The following is a 21,503-nucleotide window of genomic DNA, read 5'->3' on the forward strand; positions in this document are numbered from 1 at the left end:
GGGAATCCTCCCAAACCAGGGATCGAACCTAGGCCTCCGGCATTGCAGGGAGATTCTTTACCATCTGACCCACTGGGATGTGTGTATACACACACACACACACACACACACACTATATATATACATATATATATAATGTGAGTTACAATACAAGGAGGCATGTGTGTCATTTTGAATTTTCTAGTAGCAATACTGAAAAAGGTAAAAAGAAACAGGTGAAAATAGTTTTAAATATATTTTGTTAACCCAATACATCCAGCATATCATTATTTTAGCATATAATAAATGTAGATTTATTGGTAAGATACTTCATATTTTTATAACATCTTCAAAATCAGGTGTGGATTTTACCCTTGTAGCACATCTTAATTCAGGGTTAGTCAGTGTGATTAAAGTGAAAGTACTCAATACTTGTATATGAATAGTGGTGACCCTACTGTACAGCACAGGTCTAGAGTATGCTTCTCAAACTTAAACATGCAGATTGAAATGTAGAAAGTGAAAAGTGAAAGTGTTAGCTGCTCAGTCATGTCTTTACTCTTTCCAACACTATGGACTGTAGCCCTCCAGGCTCCTCTGTCCATAGGATTCACAGGCAAGAATCCTGGAGTGGGTAGCCATTCCCTTCTCCAGGGGATCTTCCTGATCCAGGGATGGAACCTGGGTTTCCCGCATTGCAGGCAGATTCTGTACCATTTGAGACACTATGAGGGGGATCATATTAAAATGCCAGTTCTGCTTTGCTGGTTGGGACAGAGCCTGAGATGCTTCACTTCTTCCTGGCTCTCAGGTGATGTCACTGCTCCTTGTCCATGGACCACACACTTTCAGTATCTAGGAGCTGGGTCGTTGTGGCATGTCTCCCTCAATCAGTATTTTTACTCCCAAAGCATTTCCTCCCCTTCCAAATTCAGTGAATATTTGTTGAAGAGGCTAAAATGATATTCTAATGGCGAGTCACCATATTCAGATGTGGGACAATATTAGTAATTTCAAAATAAGCACTATTTTACAGATCACTTGCAGAAGCACTGAGTCATTTACTCCTTTTGTTTTAAACTTGAGAATTTGCCAACATGTTACCAGATGCTTTCATGAGAATGAGCTTAAGCACAGGATAAGCACAACTTTATAATTCTAACTTCAGAGATTTGGCAGGTCCAACATTTTAATAAAACAGACAATGGGACTGCAAGGGAAATTTGACAATAATACCTCTCAAAGCTTTAGTATTTAGGGGCATTCCTCGGTCAAGGGTATGAATATTTCATGGACTCTTTAAAAAGAAACACAAAAAGAGAACATTTTAATTTCCTCATGACAATTCTATTTGAGGCATGAGTAGAGCTCGACAGGAGACCTTACATCTTTGTTCAACAGTACATAAATATGGAAATTTAAACAGCTCAGTGTGGGGGGTGAGGGGAGGCAGAATATAACTCAAGGATTCTACATAGTGCAATTGTCTTCAAGAGACAAACACTTTTACACCCAGAAGCGAGTTCTGGAAGTGAACAGTGAATTCCTAAGAACTTGTTCTCACTTATCACTGTTTGACTTGTGAACTTTAGCAAATGATTTATCTTCTTTTATCCTCTCTTGGATGTTAAGAATAATGCTTGTTGAACTTATTTCACAAAGTTGTTGCAGAGCCATGTAAAGGAACTTGATAAACTGTAACATGGTATTTGCTTATAGGTTGTTCACAGTCATGCCCAGAGGAAGGGATTGAATCGAAAACACATGATCAAGATGAAGTCTGAGCTGACAAGATGATCAAGTTTTCAGCCCTTTCTACTGCTGCAATTCATAATAGTTGCAGCTGTCTGCTGATATTTATATTTTCCACAGTAAAAGTGCAAGACAGGATTCTAATCACAGAACTACTGTCTCTTCCTACATAGAATAAAATAGCATGTCAAAAGATAAATAGAAAGGATCCTTTGGAAAGCTTTAATTTTAAAGTCTTTGTTTTAGTTCTGAATCAAACTGACCATGGAACTATGGATACCAAAGATATTTTTTCCCTAGTAACAACTGTTTAAGTCATTTACTGGCAGGAGATCTCTTGAGTGAAAAAATCTGAAGTCTGATTCTGATAGATGGCTTAAACTCAATGTGGTAAAAGTTGTAAAGTACAGTCTTTGTAATATAGCTAATTTTGCTTTAAAGGTCAGAAATTATCTGGCACTGAGGAGGAAAAAAAAGACCCAAGATGATAAAACCCTATAATTGAGAAGTTATAAAATACTATGAAAAGACATTAAAGAGGACATAAATAAGTGTAAATAAATAACTGGAAACCTAATGTCATAAAGATGCCAATCAACAGTATATTTAAGCATAACACAAAAGAAATTGCAATCAAAATTACACCATTTTTTTGTGTGTGGACATTACAATTTGACTAAAATTTATTTGAGAGAGTAAAGGGCAAGCATAGACTAGATATTCCTGAAAAAGAAAAACCAGATGAAGAAATTGCATTTATTGTATCGAGAATTATTATGAACATATAACAAATGAGTAAGATTCTATTATTTTAAGTAAAGGCCAATAAAACAAAAGAGTGATCCCAGGAGCAACCAAACACATGCAGAATCAACTTTTGAAACAAATGGTATTGTGGATGTGGGGGAAGAGATAGTGGACTTTTCAATAAATATTGCTAGGACAAATTATTAGTAATACAGAAACAAAAAGTGGATTCTTCAGAGTGCACTGAGCTGAGTTCCCTGTGCTATATAGCAGTTCCCACTAGCTATCCATTTTACACATGATCACCTTGCTTATTTAACTTATATGCAGAGTTCAGTTCAGTTCAGTTCAGTCGCTCAGTCGTGTCCGACTCTTTGCGACCCCATGACCTGAGCGCGCCCGGCCTCCCTGTCCATCACCAACTCCCGGAGTCCACCCAAATCCATGTCCATCGAGTCAGTGATGCCATGAAGCCATCTCATCCTCTATTGTCCCCTTCTCCTCCTGCCCTCAATCTTTCCCAGCATCAGGGTCTTTTCATGAGTCAGCTCTTTGCATCAGATGGCCAAAGTATTGGAGTTCTAGTTTCAACATCAGTCCTTCCAATGAACACCCAGGACTGATCTCCTTTAGGATGGACTGGTTGGATCTCCTTGCAGTCCAAGGGATTCTCAAGAGTCTTCTCCAACACCACAGTTGAAAAGCATCAATTCTTCAGTGCTCAGCTTTCTTCACCGTCCAACTCTCACATCCATACATGACTACTGGAAAAACCATAGCCTTGACTAGATCGGACTTTTGTTGGCAAAGTAATGTCTCTGCTTTTTAATACATTGTCTAGGTTGGTCATAACTTTCCTTCCAAGGAGTAAGCATCTTTTAATTTAATGGCTGCTATCACCATCTGCAGTGATTTTGGAGCCCTCCAAAATAAAGTCTGACACTGTTTCCACTGTTTCCCCATCTATTTGTCATGAAGTGATGGGACCAGATGCCATGATCTTAGTTTTTTGAATGTTGAGCTTTAAGCCAACGTTTTCACTCCCCTCTTTCACTTTCATCAAGAGGCTCTTTAGTTCTTCCTCACTTTCTGCTTTAAGGGTAGTGTCATCTGCATATCTGAAGTTACTGATATTTCTCCTGGCAATCTGGATTCCAGCTTGTGCTTCATGCTCCCCAGCATTTCTCATGATGTACTCTTCATATAAGTTAAATAAGCACAGTGACAATATACAGCCTTGACATACTCCTTTCCCGATTTGGAACAAGTCTGTTGTTCCATGTACAGTTCTAACCGTTGCTTCCTGACCTGCATACAGGTTTCTCAAGAGGCAGGTCAGGTGGTTTGGTATTCCCATCTCTTTCAGAATTTTCCACAGTTGATTGTGATCCACACAGTCAAAGGCTTTGGCATAGTCAATAAAGCAGAAATAGATGTTTTTCTGGAACTCTCTTGCTTTTTTGAAAATCCAGCAGATGTTGGCAATTTGATCTGTGGTTCCTCTGCCTTTTCTAAAACCAGCTTGAACATCTGGAAGTTTATAGTTCACGTATTGCTGAAGCCTGGCTCGGAGAATTTTGAGCATTACTTTACTAGCGTGTGAGATGAGTGCAATTGTGTAGTAGTTTGAGCATTCTTTGGGATTGCCTTTCTTTGGGATTGGAATGAAAACTGACCTTTTCCAGTCCTGTGGCCACTGCTGAGTTTTCCAAATTTGCTGGCATACTGAGTGCAGCACTTTCACAGCATCATCTTTCAGGATTTGAAATAGCTCAACTGGAATTCCATCACCTCCACTAGGTTTGTTTGTAGTGATGCTTCCTAAGGCCCCCTTGACTTCACATTCCAGGATGTCTGTCTCTAGGTGAGCGATCACACCATCATTATTATCTGGGTCATGAAGATCTTTTTTGTACAGTTCTGTGTATTCTTGCCATCTCTTCTTAATATCTTCTGCAGAGTACATCATGTGAAATGCTGGACTGGATGGATTCCAAACTGGAATCAAGATTGCTGGGAGAAATATCAATAACCTCAGGTATGCAGATTATACTACCCTTATGGCAGAAAGTGAAGAGGAACTAAAGAGCCTCATGATGAGGGTGAAAAGAGGAGAGTGAAAAAGCTGGCATAAAACTCAACATTAAAAGAATGAAGATCATGGCATCTGGTCCCATCATGTCATGGCAAATCGATGGGGAAAAAATGGAAACAGTGACAGACTTTATTTTCTTGGGCTCCAAAATGACTATGGATGGTGACTGTAGTCATGAAATTAAAAGATGCTTGCTTCTTGGAAGAAAAGCTATGACAAATCTAGTCAGCATATTAAAAAGCAAGAGGCATCACTTTGCTAACAAAGGTCCATATAGTCAAAGTTATGGTCTTTCCAGTAGTCATGTACAGATGTGAGAGTTGGACCATAAAGAAGGCTGAGCACCCAAGAATTGATAGTCTTTGAACTGTTGTTCTAGAGAAGACGCTTAAATGTCCCTTGGAGAGCAAGGAGGTCAAACCAGTCAATCCTAAAGGAAATCAACCCTGAATATTCATTGGAAGGACTGATGCTGAAACTCCAATACTTTGGCCACCTGATGTGAAGAGCCAACTCATTGGAAAAGACCCTGATGCTGGGAAAGATTGTAGGCAGGAGAAGGGGAAGACAGAGGGTGAGATGATTGGATGGCATCACTGACTCAACGGACATGAGTTTGAGCAAACTCCTGGAGATAGTGAAGGACAGGGAAGCCTGGCGTGCTGCAGGTCATGGGATCGCAAACAGTCAGACAAGATTTAGTGACCGAACAACAGTGTATATATGTCGATTCTAATCTTCCATTTTCCTCCACCTTCCATTTCCCCTCCTGTTCCATGAGGCTGTTCTCTAGAAGAGTGGTATAAGAGGGTGGGAGGGAGGTCTAAGAGAAAGGGGATATATGTATACATATAGTTGATTCATTTTGCCCTACAGCAGAAATTAACACAATATTGTAAAGCAATTATATTCCAATATAAAAAAGTGGACCCTTACCAACTACCATATACAGTACTAAATTCTGGTAGGTTAAAGATATAAAATAAAATAGCAAAATCACGATACTTTAATAGGATAATATCTTATGACTTCCAGGAAGGTATGGATTTGTTAAACAAAACACAAACAAACTGCAAACCTCTGAGGAAAAGATCAATAAAATGAACTAATCTATCAAAACTTCTGACTTCTGACTATCAAAGGTCCCTGTTAAGGAAGTGAAAGAATCACATACTAGAAGACTACATATTTTCAATATATATAAGAGGCAAAGGATTAATCAATGTTTAAAAAATAAAAGGAACTCCTACAATTTATAAGAAAAGGAAAAACACATAACCAAGAGAAAAAGGAGGAAAAGTCTTAACAGATCCTTCACAGAAAGGAAATCTGAGTTGCCAATAAAAGATGTCCATTCTGACTAGTAATCACAGAAATAAAAATTAAGACCAGCGTGAATGATCATTTATAGCCTAGTACAGTGGAAAAATAGTCTGTCCATGCCATGTGTCAGTGAGGATGAGGGTTAATGAGAGAATCTATATAATATTTTTGGCGAATATACAATAGCATGACCACGTTGACCATAATTTGGCATTATCTGCATTCTCTTTTGTGCTTTTGGTTTTGCATTTTTTGATAAACTTAGGAAAATAATAAAGTGTTTATTTTTGTCTTTTGGCATGAATTGAATTCTATTTCAGGGCAATCAAATAAACTATGAGAAAAAGATATTCTCTGTGGCAGAATCCTAGGTTAAATACAGAATGAAAGATAGAAAATCATCATTACACAATCCTTATTTAAAACATTGAGGTAGCCTTCATTATTGTGCTAAAACCACTGGGGAAGACCAGATGGAAACTTTCTAATGGAGTCATCAGACTGACACCATCTGACCTCCCTGATGAAACTCACAGAACTTCATGAACTTTTTAAAAAAATCTTACCTAATAAAGTTGAAACTGAATTTCATCAAGCCAGTTGACAGGAAATAGGATGGAGTGAGTGTGTAGCAAAATACAGCACAAGAGTTATTGGTTACATTTAGAATATAAGACATTTCTTAGGACAAATAATCTATCTTCTCCAAAAACTCAACAGCATAAAAGATAAAAAGGAGGGGGACAGTTATAAAGTAAAATAATAACACAGTATTGTTTGGACTTTGATTTAATCAAACCAATTATGAAAAGATAACCTTAAGACATTACATGAAATATGAATAAGGACTAACTATGTATTAGATATATTAAGGAATTATTTTCTTAGGTATAATGTCAGGATGTCAACAGCACATGAACCATGATCTTCCACATGTTCACACTGGATTTAGAAAAGGCAGAGGAACCAGAGATCAAATTGCAAACATCCGATGGATCATCGAAAAAGCAAGAGAGTTCCAGAAAAGCATCTACTTCTGTTCTATTGACTATGCCAACACCTTTGACTGTGTGGATCACAATAAACTGTGGAAAATTCTTCAACAAATGGGAATACCAGACCACCTGACCTCCCTCCTGAGAAAGCTGTATGCAGGTCAAGAAGCAACAGTTAGAACTGAACATGGAACAACAGACTGGTTCCAAATAGGAAAAGGAGTACGTCAAGGCTATATATTGTCACTCTGCTCATTTAACTTATATGCAGAGTACATCATGATAAACGTTGGGCTGAATGAAGCACAAGCTGGAATCAAGACTGCTGGGAGAAATATCAATAACATAAGATATACAGATGATACCACTCTTATGGCTGAAAGCAAAGAAGAACTAAAGAAGAACTCTTGATGAAAGTGAAAGAGGAGAGTGAAAAAGTTGGCTTAAAACTCAACATTCAGAAAACTAAGATCATGCCATCTGGTCCCATCACCTCATTGCAAATAGATGGGGAAACAGTGGAAACAGTGAGAGACTTTCAAAATCACTGCAGATGGTGACTGCAGCCAAGAAATTAAAAGATGCTTGCTCCTTGGTAGAAAAGTTATGACCAACCTAGGCAGCATATTAAAAAGCAGAGACATCACTTTTCCAACAAAGGTCCATCTGGTCGAAGCTATGGTTTTTCCAATAGTCATGTATGGATGTGAGAGTTGGACTAGAAAGAAGGCTGAGCACCAAAGAATTGATGCTTTTGAACTGTGGTGTTGGAGAAGACTCTTGAGAGTCCCTTGGACTGCAAGGAGATCCAACCAGTCCATCCTAAAGGAAATCAGTCCTGAATATTCATTGGAAGGACTGATGCTGAAGCTGAAACTTCAATACTTTGGTGTTTCAAAGAACCGACTAATTGGAAAAGACTCTGATGCTGGGAAAGATTAAAGGCGGGAGGAGAAGGGGACCACAGAGTGTGAGATGGTTGCATGGCATCACCAATGTGATGGACATGAATTTGAGTGAGCATCACGAGTTGGTGATGGTCAAGGAAAACTGTCATGCTGAAGTCCATGGGGTCACAAAGAGTCGGACACAACTGAGTGACTGAACTGAACTGGGATATTCAGAAGTTTCTCAAGTGAGTAGCAGGATAATTGAGTCTTAAATAAAGAGATCTGTTCTAGTTTCAAAGACAACTCCACTCCAGAAAAGTGATCAAATCACCCACGTGTTATGAAAAGGAGTCCAAGAATGAACTCTGGTGATCACCATCATGCATGAAATAAACAAGGGGAGGATTCAATGAGGGATTCTGATATAAAATGTTAGTGTGTCTGAATAGATTTGAGAAGAAAGAATTAATCAGCATACTGATTAAGCAACAGTAATCAAATGATGTAGAGAAGTTAAATAAGATGAGAACTGAAAATAGCACACAGAAATTTGAAATTGCCAGTCACTCGTAATTTTCGCAGGAGTTGTTTCATTTGAATAATAGTGGCAGAGGGCTAAAAACAGTAGGTTATCACCTCCATGAGAAGTGAGAATTGAAGATACTTATTATTTGGAAGAGTTTAGCTGGAAACTGTAAGAGAGGTAGGTCAACAGTTGGAATTCAAAAAGGATTTCTTATAGAAATAGCTTCAGCATGTCTAGAGGTGAGATAAAGGAGCCAGCTGATAGTGTCAGTATGAGAATGTATGGGAAAAAGAGAGTAACAGATTAAGCATGGCTTCACTGGAAAAAGGGGAGAAAGGATTTAAAAAAAAAAGTTGAATAAATTAGCTCTAACCAAGTCAAGGAGTTCTTTTTTTTTCTGCATCTGGGAAAATGTGGTGAGAATAAATGCATGTATTTCATTTAATAAAAATGAAATATTGATTTTTTTTCAAGAAAAAAAAGTTTCTTCCTTGGTGCTCCAGTGGTTAAGAATCTGCCTTGCAATGCACAAAATGTGGGTTCAGTTCTTGGTCAGGGGACTAAGATCCCACAACTAAGCCCATGTGCCGCTACTAGTGAGCCCACGTACCACAACTAGAGAGTCTGTGGGCTGCAACAAAAGAGCCACATGACACTGTGACGATCCTGCATGCTTCAGTGGAGACCTGATACAACCAAATAAATAGATGTATTAAAAAATAAAAGCAAGTACAAGTACTTGTGGTCAGCCATTTTACTTCAGAAATGTCGCCAGAAGACCCTTAGTCACTCTTAAGGCACACATTCCCTCATGGTTCTCGGGAAAACCCAAGCCTTGCTGTGTTGGGGAAATGTGCACAAGTTTGCAGTAGACTGCACCTCTGAGAGGTTGGCTGAGGGAAAGACGGCATGACGGTGTTCTGAGAGTTAGGGATGGACATGTTTTGCATGTCGATGGTGAGCCCAGGAGCCAGTAGCTGCCAGAATGGAACTATGACTGGGAATAATCAGAAGAATACTCTGAGGGGGGCACCTGCTAATGAGGAAGCTGATTTGGGTTGAGAGAGAGCCAGATTGGGCAGTGGTTTCTATGTTTAGACCCAGTGTTCTCTGTGAAATGTGAGGCAAATCATATATGGAGAGGAGTCAGGGTCAGAGTTGAGAGCAATGGTCTTGAGAAAATGATGACGCTTCAGACTATTTGGGGGCGTTGGGGAGAATGGTGAAATTAAGAACTGAGAAAAAACATATAGATGGATGGCTGAGGGCCTGACTGACTTTGGAGACCATAAATTATTGGTAGCAGCCATCCACACCTTTCTGAAATACCCCAAAATTTCCTTCAACATTACCCAGGGATCTTGAAGGCAAGAGGATGACTGGCTCAATCAACCTGAGGGTTAGCAGGATAGATACAATCAAGACCCAAAAAAGTCATGGGCAGCAGGGATTATTGTAAGAGGTAAATTAAATGATTTTGCTCTGCATCTAGGTTGGATAGGGAAAGGAGTATGTCTATGAAATGGTGATGGGTTAGGAACTCTAGATGACAGCAAGAAGGATGGACACCAGATGGCAGAGATGTCAGAGGAAGAGTGTTGTTACAAGTGTCAAAACATAATCTGGATACAGCAGTGAAGAGATAAAGCAGAATGCTGCTACAACTATTGTGTTCTAGCATGAGTGAGAGGTGTAGAATAAAAGTTGAGCTTGAGAGCTATTCAGAAGGTGGGAGAAGGGTAAGGATCTGCATGTGGATTGACTTTGTTGAGTAGATCCTATGTTATGGGATGAAGGCATCGGAGGAAAGGGTAGAGGTTAGTAAAAACAACCATGAGTAGAAGAAATCTCCAAATAGGCCAGTGGTGAAAATAAGAGAGTGTGAGCTACTCAGAGGCCTGGACTTTGGTTGGTGACCAAAAAAGAGAAAAAAAAAAAAAAAAATGAGAGGAAAATGTATTCCCTGGACTGCTCTTGAGGCTTCTAGACAGGCAAAGTCCCATGTGGTGCAAGAGCCTCGTGAGATTAGCAATTTTTAGGTTTTACTTATCATTTAAAAGGAATGTCACTGAGAATTCGCTTATCTCATCTCTGAAGAGTTCCCTTCATTGGCCTGTTAATGGAATATACACATCTATGTTCAGTCCCCAGTTTAAAATTTACTTACTTTTTTATTTCAACCACTCCTATTACATATACATTGGAGTTCCAGAAAATAAAACAAATAACCTTTATCTTTACTCTTGAAGGTGTGAGCAATGTGTTGCACTTTACCTCATATCTGTGGGTCTTGGAAGAAGTCGTTTTTTTCCACTAAAGTAGACTTCAAAATCTTCAGTCTTCAGCCTGTGGGCATAGTCAATGTATCCTGACACCTCCTGCCCATGAGAATTTTTGTCACGAATAAAGATCACGGACTAGTAACACAGAAAAACAGAGAATGGAGAGAGAGTAAGTGAATGAAAGTCATTTGAGTAAATTTTACCTGATAATAAAATCTACAGTTATTGAAGGATGCATGTGTTATAGCTTATTCTAAGGGCTTTACATTTCATCCTTACTAAGAGCCTATAAGGTAGGTATAATTGCTTTGTCCTGACAATGAATAAATTCATGAAAAGTTAACTGAATATGCATATAATGTTCATTTACAGCAATTCAGGGCTTCCCTTGTGGCTCAGACAGTAGAGAATCTGCCTGCAGTGGGGGAGAGCCAGGTTTGACCCCTGGGTTGGGAAGATCCCATGGAGAAGGGCATGGCTACACACTCCAGTATTCTTGCCTGGAGATTTCACAGACAGAGGAGCTTGGCAGGCTACAGTCCATGGGATTGCAAAGAGTTGGACACGACTGAGCAACTAACATTAATTAACTTACAGTAATTGTATATAACAATATCAACAAATAACTCATAGAAGTATTCCTAAGGACAGACATTATTTTAAGTGTTTGTAACACATTATTTTCAGTGTTTATAATTAATTTATTTACTACATTAGCTTATTCCTAATGACAGACATTATTTTCAGTGTTTGTAATGTCTTTTTCCAATCCTACTGTCTTTTCTTCATCATCATTTTGCAAATTTAAAAACTGAGAAACAAAGAAGTTGAGTTCCTTATACAGCTAGTAGGTTGAAAAACTTAGATTAAATCCCAGGCTCATGTGTCTTTCCTTCTGATTAGAAGAAAAGAATCACTGCATTCTTTTTTCATTTGAACACCTACCTATTTTCTGTTACAAAAATAGAAATGGGGTCTCTCTTCTTTAATATCATAACAGTCAAAAATTGAAATCTCTTTACAAAATTAATTCCATAGGTCAAAACTTACAGAAATTACATATTTCTCCTTTACATTAATCCCTTCACAAATATCATTGAGTGGCTACAACATGTTAGACATTGTTGAATGTGCCAAGGATACAGTGATAAACAAGACAGTAAAGGTCCTGATCTCTTGGGACTTATGTTGAGATAAGCAGAAGTAGCCAATAGACATTAAAAGAAAACAATACTTATAGTGAGGGATAAGTGTCATAAAGAAAATAAAGAAGATGATTGGCTAGGCAGGTTCATGGTGGTAAAGGCTACTTTAGGTAGAGGGATTAGAAAAGACCTTGAGAAGACCTTTATGCCAAGACTTGAAGGCTGAGAAGAGGTAAGCCATGCAGAGATCTAGAATAGAAGCCTATAAATTAAAGGTAACAGTTGATAGAAAGGCCGCAAAGTGGGAACAAGATAATGGAAATGGAAGAAGTGTAGTCTTCTTTCTGTCAAGCCAAAAACACATGGATCTCAAGTTCTATGGTGGGGGCGGGGAGTGTAGAAGGGGAAAAAAAAAACAAAAAAAAAACAAAGCTCTAAATGAAATTGGAAAAGCTTATAATGTATTCATTTCCAAATCTAGATCAAAGTGTAGAGTTTCATGGCGAAGTTCTATATTTGGAGGAATCTGTAAACAAGACTTCTTTTTCCTCTTGAGCAATTACTGGACGGTTACTTGTTGGGTCTTTGTATAGTCAATTACAGGGAGCACTCACAGGGGTTACCTTAGATAGCAGAGTTTCCAAAAGGGTGAAGTTAGAAAATTGAAATAATTCTTTTCCCTGCTACATTTATGAAAATATGCTGTTAACAACATGCCAACTTAAAAATGGAAGAACAGAGATATAATTTACAATTATTTGTTACTTTTTTGATGTTTTGTCTTCCAGCCTATTCTGGTATGGCACTGGGTGCTGTGAACACTGTGCTAAGTATCCTGAGGCCCTTCCTTAGACAAGAGGAGGGAATATTGTGCTGGATTAGTGATGTTTCCCTCAGAAATGACTGGATGAACAAACATTCATTACTATTCCTGTGGTCAAATTTAGATAGACTCCATCTTTAGTCCATCTCATTACCCCTTCATAACTCCCAGTTAAATTTATATAATTTCTCCATGCTTTTAGTCACTTAGCTTTTAGTTTATACAACACAAAATCCAAATGGTTAGTAACTCAAAGAGACTTCCTGAAACTCACGCTACTAAAGCAACAACTAGTGTTGCTATCCCAACGTAAATGAGGCCATGGGCTATTAATATTTCATATGCTGTTTGAAAGGTACTTATAATCTTTATTCCATTATGGCTGCTCCTGATGCTAGCAAGTCATGCAGGGACATGAAGATGGAAAAAAGGCCCAGAATAAGTCCTCTACTTTCAAAATGGAACTCTACTAACAATAACAACAACAAAAAGCTCTTCTGTTTCTCTGTCTCTGTTTTTGTCTCTGTCTTTCAAAATGAGAGATTCTGTTGTTATTCAGTTGCTCAGTTGTGTCCGACTCTTTGCAACCCATGGACTGCAGCACGCCAGGCTTCCCTGTCCTTCACTGTCTCCCAGAGTTTGCCCAAGCTCGTTTCCATTGATTGGGTGATGCCATTCAATCATCTCGTCCTCTGCTGCCCACTTCTCCTCCTGCCCTCAATCTTTCCCAGCATCAAGATCTTTTCAAATGAGTCAGTTCTTCACATCAGATGGTCAAAAGTATTGGAGCTTCAGCTTCAGCATCAGTCCTTCCAATGAACACCCAGGACTGATTTCCTTTAGGATAGACTGGTTTGATTCCTTGCTGTCCAAGGGGTTCTCAAGTGTCTTCAGCACCACAGTTCAAGAGCATCAATTCTTCAGCACTCAGCCTTCTTTATAGTCCAACTCTCATACCCATACATGACTACTGGAAAAACCATAGCTTTGAGTGTGTGGACCTTTGTTGGCAAAGTGATGTCTCTGCTTTTTAGTATGCTGTCTAGGTTGGTCATAACTTTTCTTCCAAGGAGCAAGCGTCTTTTAATTTCACGCCTGCAGTCATTGTCTGCAGTGATTTTGGAGTTCAAGCAAATAAAATAAGAGATGGACCAGATATTTTTCCAGCAGAATAGCATAGCAGGTGTTGTTACTGACTTTTATGCTGAAAACAAATAAAAGTTCTGGATAAAATCTAAAAACTAACTTCTAATATGCATTAATGCCTGAGTTTAGGAGGAAATGGCAACTCACTCCAGTATTCTTGCTTGGGAAATCCCATAGACATAGCTTAGTAGGTTATAAGAGTTGAACACAAATGAGCACTGTAGTAAATTTGTATCTATCATTAAGTTCTAGATCAAAGGGAACAAAAACATAAATATTATAGAATAAAGATTGTAAAGTATTAAAATATAAGCTTGATTGTTTAGTTTTTAACTGAGTCAAGTACCTAAACATCTTTAGTCTTTAAAGTTCTTATGGGTAAAGTGATTAATTTTCTAAAATGTCTGCAGTACAGGAGACCTGGGTTTGATCTCTGGGTTGGGAGGATACCCTGGAGGAGGACATGGCAACCCACTCCAGTATTCTTGCCTGGAGAATCCGCAAGGACAGAGGAGCCTGGTGGGCTAAGTCCATGGGGTCACAAAGAGTTGGACATGACTGAGCAACTAAATCTGACTTAGTTGGACAGGAGCAACAATAAGCAAAATATGTATCATTTTGTTTTATATATATATAATATACATATATTATATGTATATAATATATACATATATTATATGTGCATTAAAGCTCTCTATCCAGAGGAGAAATATTGTGTGACATCCCTTATATGTGGAATCTAAAGAGAAATGCTATAAATAAACTTACTTACAAAACAGAAAGAGACTCACAGACTTAGGAAACACACCACGGTTGTCAGGGGGAAGGATGAGGGGAATGGATGGTTAGGGAATTTGAAGTGGATATGTATACACTGCTATATTTAAAATGGATAACCCACAAGGACCTACTGTATAACACAGGGAACTCTGCTGAAAGTTACATGGCAGCTGAATGGGAGGGGAGTTTGGGGAGGAATGGATACATGTATGTGTGGCTGAGTACCTACATTGTCCATCTGAAACTTTTACAGCATTTTAATTGACTATTTGCTGTGCTTAGATGCTCAGTTGTATCTGACCCTTTGTGACCCCATGGACTGTAGCCCACCAGGTTCCTCTGTCCATGGGAATTCTCCAGGCAAGAATACTGGAGTAGGTTGCCATGTTCTCCTCCAGGAGATCTTCCCAACCCAGGGATCAAACCCAGGTCTCCCATATTGCAGGCAGATTCTCTACCATCTGAACCACCAAGGAAGCTCTTAATTGGCTACACCACAATACAAGATAAAAAGATTTTTTAAAAGGCCCTCTGTCCATAGAAATCTAAACAAATTTGAAATCTTACTTCTCCAGCCTTTGAGAATGAAGAGCTTGCTCTGTGATTTTTGTGAGTCTTGAGATTGTGGGTTTTTTTTGAAACCAGATAACTTCAAGGAAGGTCAAACTGGGTGTAAGTGTAAGTGTGATTTCCTTCCATGTTCACTGTGTGTCTTTGGGTGGATAGTTCAAACTCTTAATGCCTCTCTATATTCATAAGTCCTGTGCCCTTGGTCAGGTTCCTGCAAAATCCAGCAAGTCTCTACACCAAACCAAACTGAACACTCCCCCCAAATAAAACAAAACAAACCATAACAAAATAAACAAGAATCCAAAATTCTGCTTGGACCTAAGCATTTAACTAGTTAAGCCTCCTCTTTCTTTTTTCTTTTTCTTTTTCATTGAAGTATAGTTGATTGATTCTGTATGTTTTCACTTATATGTGAAATCTAAAAACTGAACAAATACAACAAAAACAAGAAACAGACTCACAGATACAGAGAATAAACTAGTGGCTACTAGAGGGGACCAAATAGATGGAGAGGATTAGGAAGTATAAGCCGCTAGGTATAAAATAAATAAATGACAAGGATGTAATGTACAGCAAAGGGAACATAATCAATGTCGTGTTATATCTTTGTATGGAGTATAATATATAAAAATATTGAATTACTATGTGGTACACCTGAAGCTAATATGATATTGTGGTTAAGCCTTCTTGCAACCTCTCTCTTCTTCCTGTTTGTTTTTCTACTTTACAGAGTAACAGAATAATCTTTTCCTTTTGTATTGCATGAAACTTCTAAATTCACGTTTACGTTTTGTCAGACCCATACCTTTAGCCCTATTTGACCAATTTGTAAGCAACATGCAAACATGGTTTTCTTTCCCAATAGAAATTCTTGTAATCATTGTATTTATGATTTTTTTATCTTCAAGAAAAGCTAAATGTTAAATTAAAATTTCTATGATTTCAAACCTAGAAAAATGATTGCAAGAAACTGTTTTCACAAAAATCTGTACAGAGAAAACAAAAATTTCTTTATCCATGTCTTTCCAAGTATGGGTACATATGTGTAAAAGTATATTTTTAAAACTTTTTAGTAAAATAAAAAAATCAGTGAAATGAAAAATCTTCCAAATGAATAGCATGCTTTATGAATTATTTTAAAACTCTGGTTAGAACTATGGAAAGTGAAAGTCACTCAGTCATGTCCTACTCTTTGCCACCATATGGACTATACAGTCCATGGAATCCTCCAGGCAAGAAAACTGAGGTGGGTAGCCATTCTCTTCTCCAGGGCATCTTCCCAGCCCAGGGATCAAACCCAGGTCTCTCACATTGCAGGCAGATTCTTTACCAGCTGAGCCACAAGGGAAGCCCAAGAATACTGTAGTGGGTAGACTATCCCTTCTCCAGGGGATCTTCCCAACCCAGGGATCGAACCAGGGTCTCCTGCATTGCAGGCAGATTCTTCACCAACTAAGCTATCAGGGAAGCCAAAACTATTGAGTTACAGTAATTGGTAATAGTCAGGAAATGACATTTAGCTTTCAAAACATATCATTTAAAAGTATAGAGTAGGTAACAGAAAAAAATAGTGAAACAGAAGAGGTGAGAGGAATTAGAGAATTAGAATAAAGTTAACTAATACTCTTGATTAATTAATTTAATGTGTTCATTTGCAAAATGTATATATTCCTCCGAAGTCAAGACTAATTACCCCTACCCTTAATATTACTATAATTTATTAATAAAACACTATGTTCTGAGCAAAATATTAGCTCCATATTTATCATTGTATCTAATTCTCTAAAATACACACACACACACACACACACATATATATGTGTGTATATATATGTACATATATACATAAAGGTTCAGTTCAGTTCAGTTCAGTCACTCAGTCGTGTCCGACTCTTTGCGACCCCATGAGTCGCAGCATGCCAGGCCTCCCTGTCCATCACCAACTCCCAGAGTTTACTCAAACTCATGCCCATCGAGTCAGTGATGCCATGAAGCCATCTCATCCTCTGTCGTCCCCTTCTACTCCTGCCCCCAATCCCTCCCAGCATCAGGGTCTTTTCCAATGAGTCAACTCTTCGCCTGAGGTGGCCAAAGTATTGGAGTTCAGGTTCAGTATCAGTCCTTTCAATGAACACCCAGAACTTATCTCCTTTAGGATGGACTGGTTGGATCTCCTTGCAGTCCAAGGGACTCTCAAGAGTCATCTCAACACCACAGTTCAAAAGCATCAATTTTTCAGTGTTCAGCTTTCTTCACAGTCCCAACTCTCACATCCATACATGACCACTGGAAAAACCATAGCCTTGACCAGACGGGCCTTTGTTGGCAAAGTAATGTCTCTGCTTTTTTATCTAGGTTGGTCATAATCTTCCTTCCAAGGAGTAAGTGTATTTTAATTTCATGGCTGCAGTCACCATCTGCAGTGATTTTGGGTTAGATAGCATTAATATCCTCATTTTATAAATGTAGGACCTCAAAGAACTGAGAATTTGAGGAATCTCCCCAAGGGCATTCAGCTACAGTGGGGCACATACCCTTACACATTTACTTCCATGAATCCCATGCTTCCAACCACTGTGCATAGACACATAAAACCTGGATTCAAATGCTGGCCCTGCCATCTATTTACTCTGTGACACTGGTAAGTTAGTTATCATTTTTAAGATTTAGTTCCCTTCATCACAAAATGGTCATAACACCTGCCTCTTAGGGTTGCTGCATGAATTAAATAAGACTGTTTTTGCTAAGCACACAACAATGACTTGAACTTGGCAAAAACTCAGAAAATATTAATATTACATATTGGTTTAAAAATTTTTGCATTACTATCACTATTGTAGTTATAATATGTTAACAGTTTTGTCAATTCCTTTTGGATAAGGAAATGGAATAATTATATCAGAATTCCATTACGTAGGTGTATATAATTATGTCTAGGTTGCAGTTCAATTCATTTGTTAAGTTTATTCATTCTCAGTTAGAACTTTGAATGTATTGTGAAGTTAAACTTTAAACAATCTTTCCAGTTATTAAACAGGATGGATCTAATTGACAATAAAGTCATGATTTTGGCATCCAGATGCATATAATAGGAATCCCTTTGAAGAATCAGGTTTATTTCTGCCTAAGTGTGACAAGTTTTAGTAATTGAAAGTTTTCTTATTTGGAGTCCTCTACTGTTTCAATGTATAAAATAGATTCAATATAAAATATAGAATAGATTCAAGGGATTCGATCTGATAGACAGATTGCCTGAAGAACTATGGACGGAAGTTCATGCCTGGGTAATCCCATGGACAGAAGAGCCTGGTGGGCTACAGTGCATGGGGTCACAATAGTTGGACATGACTGAGTGATTCAAGAAAAAGAAATGCAAAAAGGAAAAATGGCTGTCTGAGGAGGCCTTATAAATAGCTGAGAAAAGAAGAGAGGCTAAAGGCAAAGGAGAAAAGGAAAGATATACCCATCTGAATGCAGAATTCCAAAGAATAGCAAGGAGAGATACGAAAGCCTTTCTCAGTGATCAATGCAAAGAGATAGAGGAAAATAATAGAATGGAAAGACTAGAGATCGCTTCAAGAAAATTAGAGATACGAAAGGAATATTTCATGCAAAGATGGGCACAATAAACGAGAGAAATGGTATGGACCTAACAGAAGCAGAAGGTATTAAGTAGAGATGGCAAGAATACACAGAAGAACTATACAAAAAAGACCTTCATGACCCAGATAACCATGACAGTGTGATCACTCAGCTAGAGACAGACATCCTGGAATGCAAAGTCAAGTGGGCCTTAGGAAGTATCACTATGAACAAAGCTAGTGGAGGTGATGGAATTCCAGTTGAGCTATTTCAAATCCTAAAAGATGATGCTGTGAAAGTGCTGCACTCACTATGCCAGCAAATTTGGAAAACTCAGCAGTGGCCACAGGGCTGGAAAAGGTCAGTTTTCATGCCAATCCCAAAGAAAGGCAATGCCAAAGAATCTTCAAACTACTGCACAATTGCACTCATCTGACACACTAGCAAAGTAATGCTCAAAATTCTTCAACCCAGGCTTCAACAGTATGTGAACCATGAAATTCCAGCTGTTCAAGCTGGATTTAGAAAAGGCAGAGGAATTAGAGATCAAATTGCCAACATCCTTTGGATCATCAAAAAAGCAAGAGAGTTTCAGAAAAACATCTACTTCTGCTTCATTGACTATGTCAAAGCTTTGACTGTGTGGATCACAACAAACTGTGGAAAATTCTGAAAGAGATGGGAATACCAGATCACCTGACCTGCCTCCTGAGAAATCTGTATGCAGGTCAAGAAGCATCTGTTAGAACTGGACATGAAACAACAGACTGGTTCCAAATCGGGAAGGGAGTACGTTAAGGCTGTATATTATCACTCTGCTTATTTAGCTTATATGCAGAGTACATCATGCGAAATGCCAGGCTGGATGAAGCACAAGGTGGAATCAAGATTGCTGGGAGAAATATCAATAACCTCAGATATGCAGATGACACCATCCTTATGGCAGAAAGAGAAGAACTAAAGAGCCTCCTGATGAAAGTGAAAGAGGAGAGTGAAAAAGTTGGCTTAAAACTCAACATTCAGAAAACTAAGATCATGGCATCTGGTTCCATCACTTCATGGCAAATAGATGGGGAAACAATGGAAACAGTGACAGACTTTATCTTCTTGGGCTCCAAAATCACTGCAGATGGTGACTGCAGCCATGAAATTTAAAGTTGCTTGCTCCTTGGTAGAAAAGCTATGACCAACCTAGACAGCATATTAAAAAGAAGAGACATTACTTTGTCAATGAAGGTCTGTCTGGTCACAGCCAAGGTTTTTCCAGTAGTCATGTATGGATGTGAGAGTTGGACTATAAAGAAAGCTGAGCTCCAAAGAATTGATGCTTTTGAACTGTGATGTTGGAAAAGATTCTTGAGAGTCCCTTGGACTGCAAGGAGATCCAACCAGCCTATCCTAAAGGAAATCAGTCCTGAATTTTAATTGGAAGCACTGATTCTGAAGCTGAAACTCCAATATTTTGGCTACCTGATGCAAAGAAAAGACTTATTTGAAAAGACTAATATGGGAAAGATTGAAGGCAGGAGGAGAAGGGGACAACAGAGGATAAAATGGTTGGATGGCATCACCAATTTGATGGACATGAGTTTGAGTAGGCTCTGGGAATTGGTGATAGACAGGGAAGCCTGGCCTGCTGCAGTCCATGGGGTCACAGAGTCAGACATGACTGAGTGACTGAACTGAACTAACTGTTTCAATAGGAATTAGAAAATGTTGTAAATAATTGTTTTAAATTTCTCTACTAACCTTTTTCTTTTAAAGAATATAATAACTTTATTGAGGTATAGTTTATACAACATAAAATTCATACCAAAGTTTTAAGTGTAAAATTCAATGGTTTTTAGTATATTTGTATAGCAGTGTAACATAATCTAGCTTTAGAAAATTTTCATCACCCAGAAAAGATCCCCTGTGCCCATTTGCATTCATCCCTGTTCCCATCCCCAGGTCCCAGGCAACCACTAATCTACTCTGTATCTCTATAGACTTGCCTTTTCTGAATTTTTTCATATAAATGGAATCACAGAGTATATGGTTTTATTCACTCTAATAACTTTTTAATCACAGTTAATTTCCCAAAAGACACATGAAAACTATACTTCATATACTGAAGAGCTCTTCTAAATGGTGATGTTATATTTATAAAAGAAACATTTCCAAAATGTTCATTGTCCTTAGATATGACCCTTTAATCCTTTCAAGAATAAGTCAAGTTATAACCAATACAAGTATTTCAGGAAATCAAATGATATTCATTTGAATCCATGACTCAGTTCACTTCAGTTCAGTCATTCAGTCATGTCCAACTCTTTGTGACCCCATGGACTGCAACATGCCAGGCTTCCCTGTTCATCACCAACTCCTGGAGCCCACTCAACCTCATGTACATTGAGTCGGTGATGCCATCCAACCATCTCATCCTCTATCGTCCCCTTCTCCTCCCGTCTTCAATCTTTCCCAGCATCAGGGTCTTTTCCAGTGAGTCAGTTCTTCACGCCAGGTGGCCAATGTATTGGAGTGTTAGCTCCAGAATCAGTCCTTCCAATGAGTATTCAGGACTGATTTCCTCTAGGATGGACTGGTTGGATCTCCTTGCAGTCCAAGGGACTCTTAAGAGTCTTCTCCAACACCACAGTTCAAGAGCATCAATTCTTCAGCACTCAGCTTTATAGTCCAACTCACATTTGTACATGACTACTGGAAAAACCATAGCTTTGACTTGATGTACCTTTGTTGGCAAAGTCCAAAGTTTTAAATTTATTTGCAGCCTAAGCAAAAGAAGGATGGTATTACTGGTAAAGTATCTCCCTGCCAATGCAGGAGATGTAATAGATGCAGCTTCAACCCCTGGGTTGGAAAGATCCC

The 21,503-nt window shown here is 38.5% G+C and overlaps 1 protein-coding gene across 2 annotated transcripts in view; it reads right to left on the minus strand.

The window, feature by feature from the left end:
- The window catches only part of CFAP299 (cilia and flagella associated protein 299), a 623,215-nt gene that overhangs the window by 90,792 nt on the left and 510,920 nt on the right, over positions 1-21,503 (minus strand). For both annotated transcript variants that reach the window (XM_065914730.1, XM_065914729.1), the window contains one exon: positions 10,582-10,724. In XM_065914730.1, coding sequence (XP_065770802.1) covers positions 10,582-10,724 — 143 coding nt within the window. The remainder of the gene's footprint in view (positions 1-10,581; positions 10,725-21,503) is intronic.

The sequence above is a fragment of the Muntiacus reevesi genome, chromosome 22 (assembly GCF_963930625.1).
Source record: "Muntiacus reevesi chromosome 22, mMunRee1.1, whole genome shotgun sequence".
Taxonomy (NCBI): domain Eukaryota; kingdom Metazoa; phylum Chordata; class Mammalia; order Artiodactyla; family Cervidae; genus Muntiacus; species Muntiacus reevesi.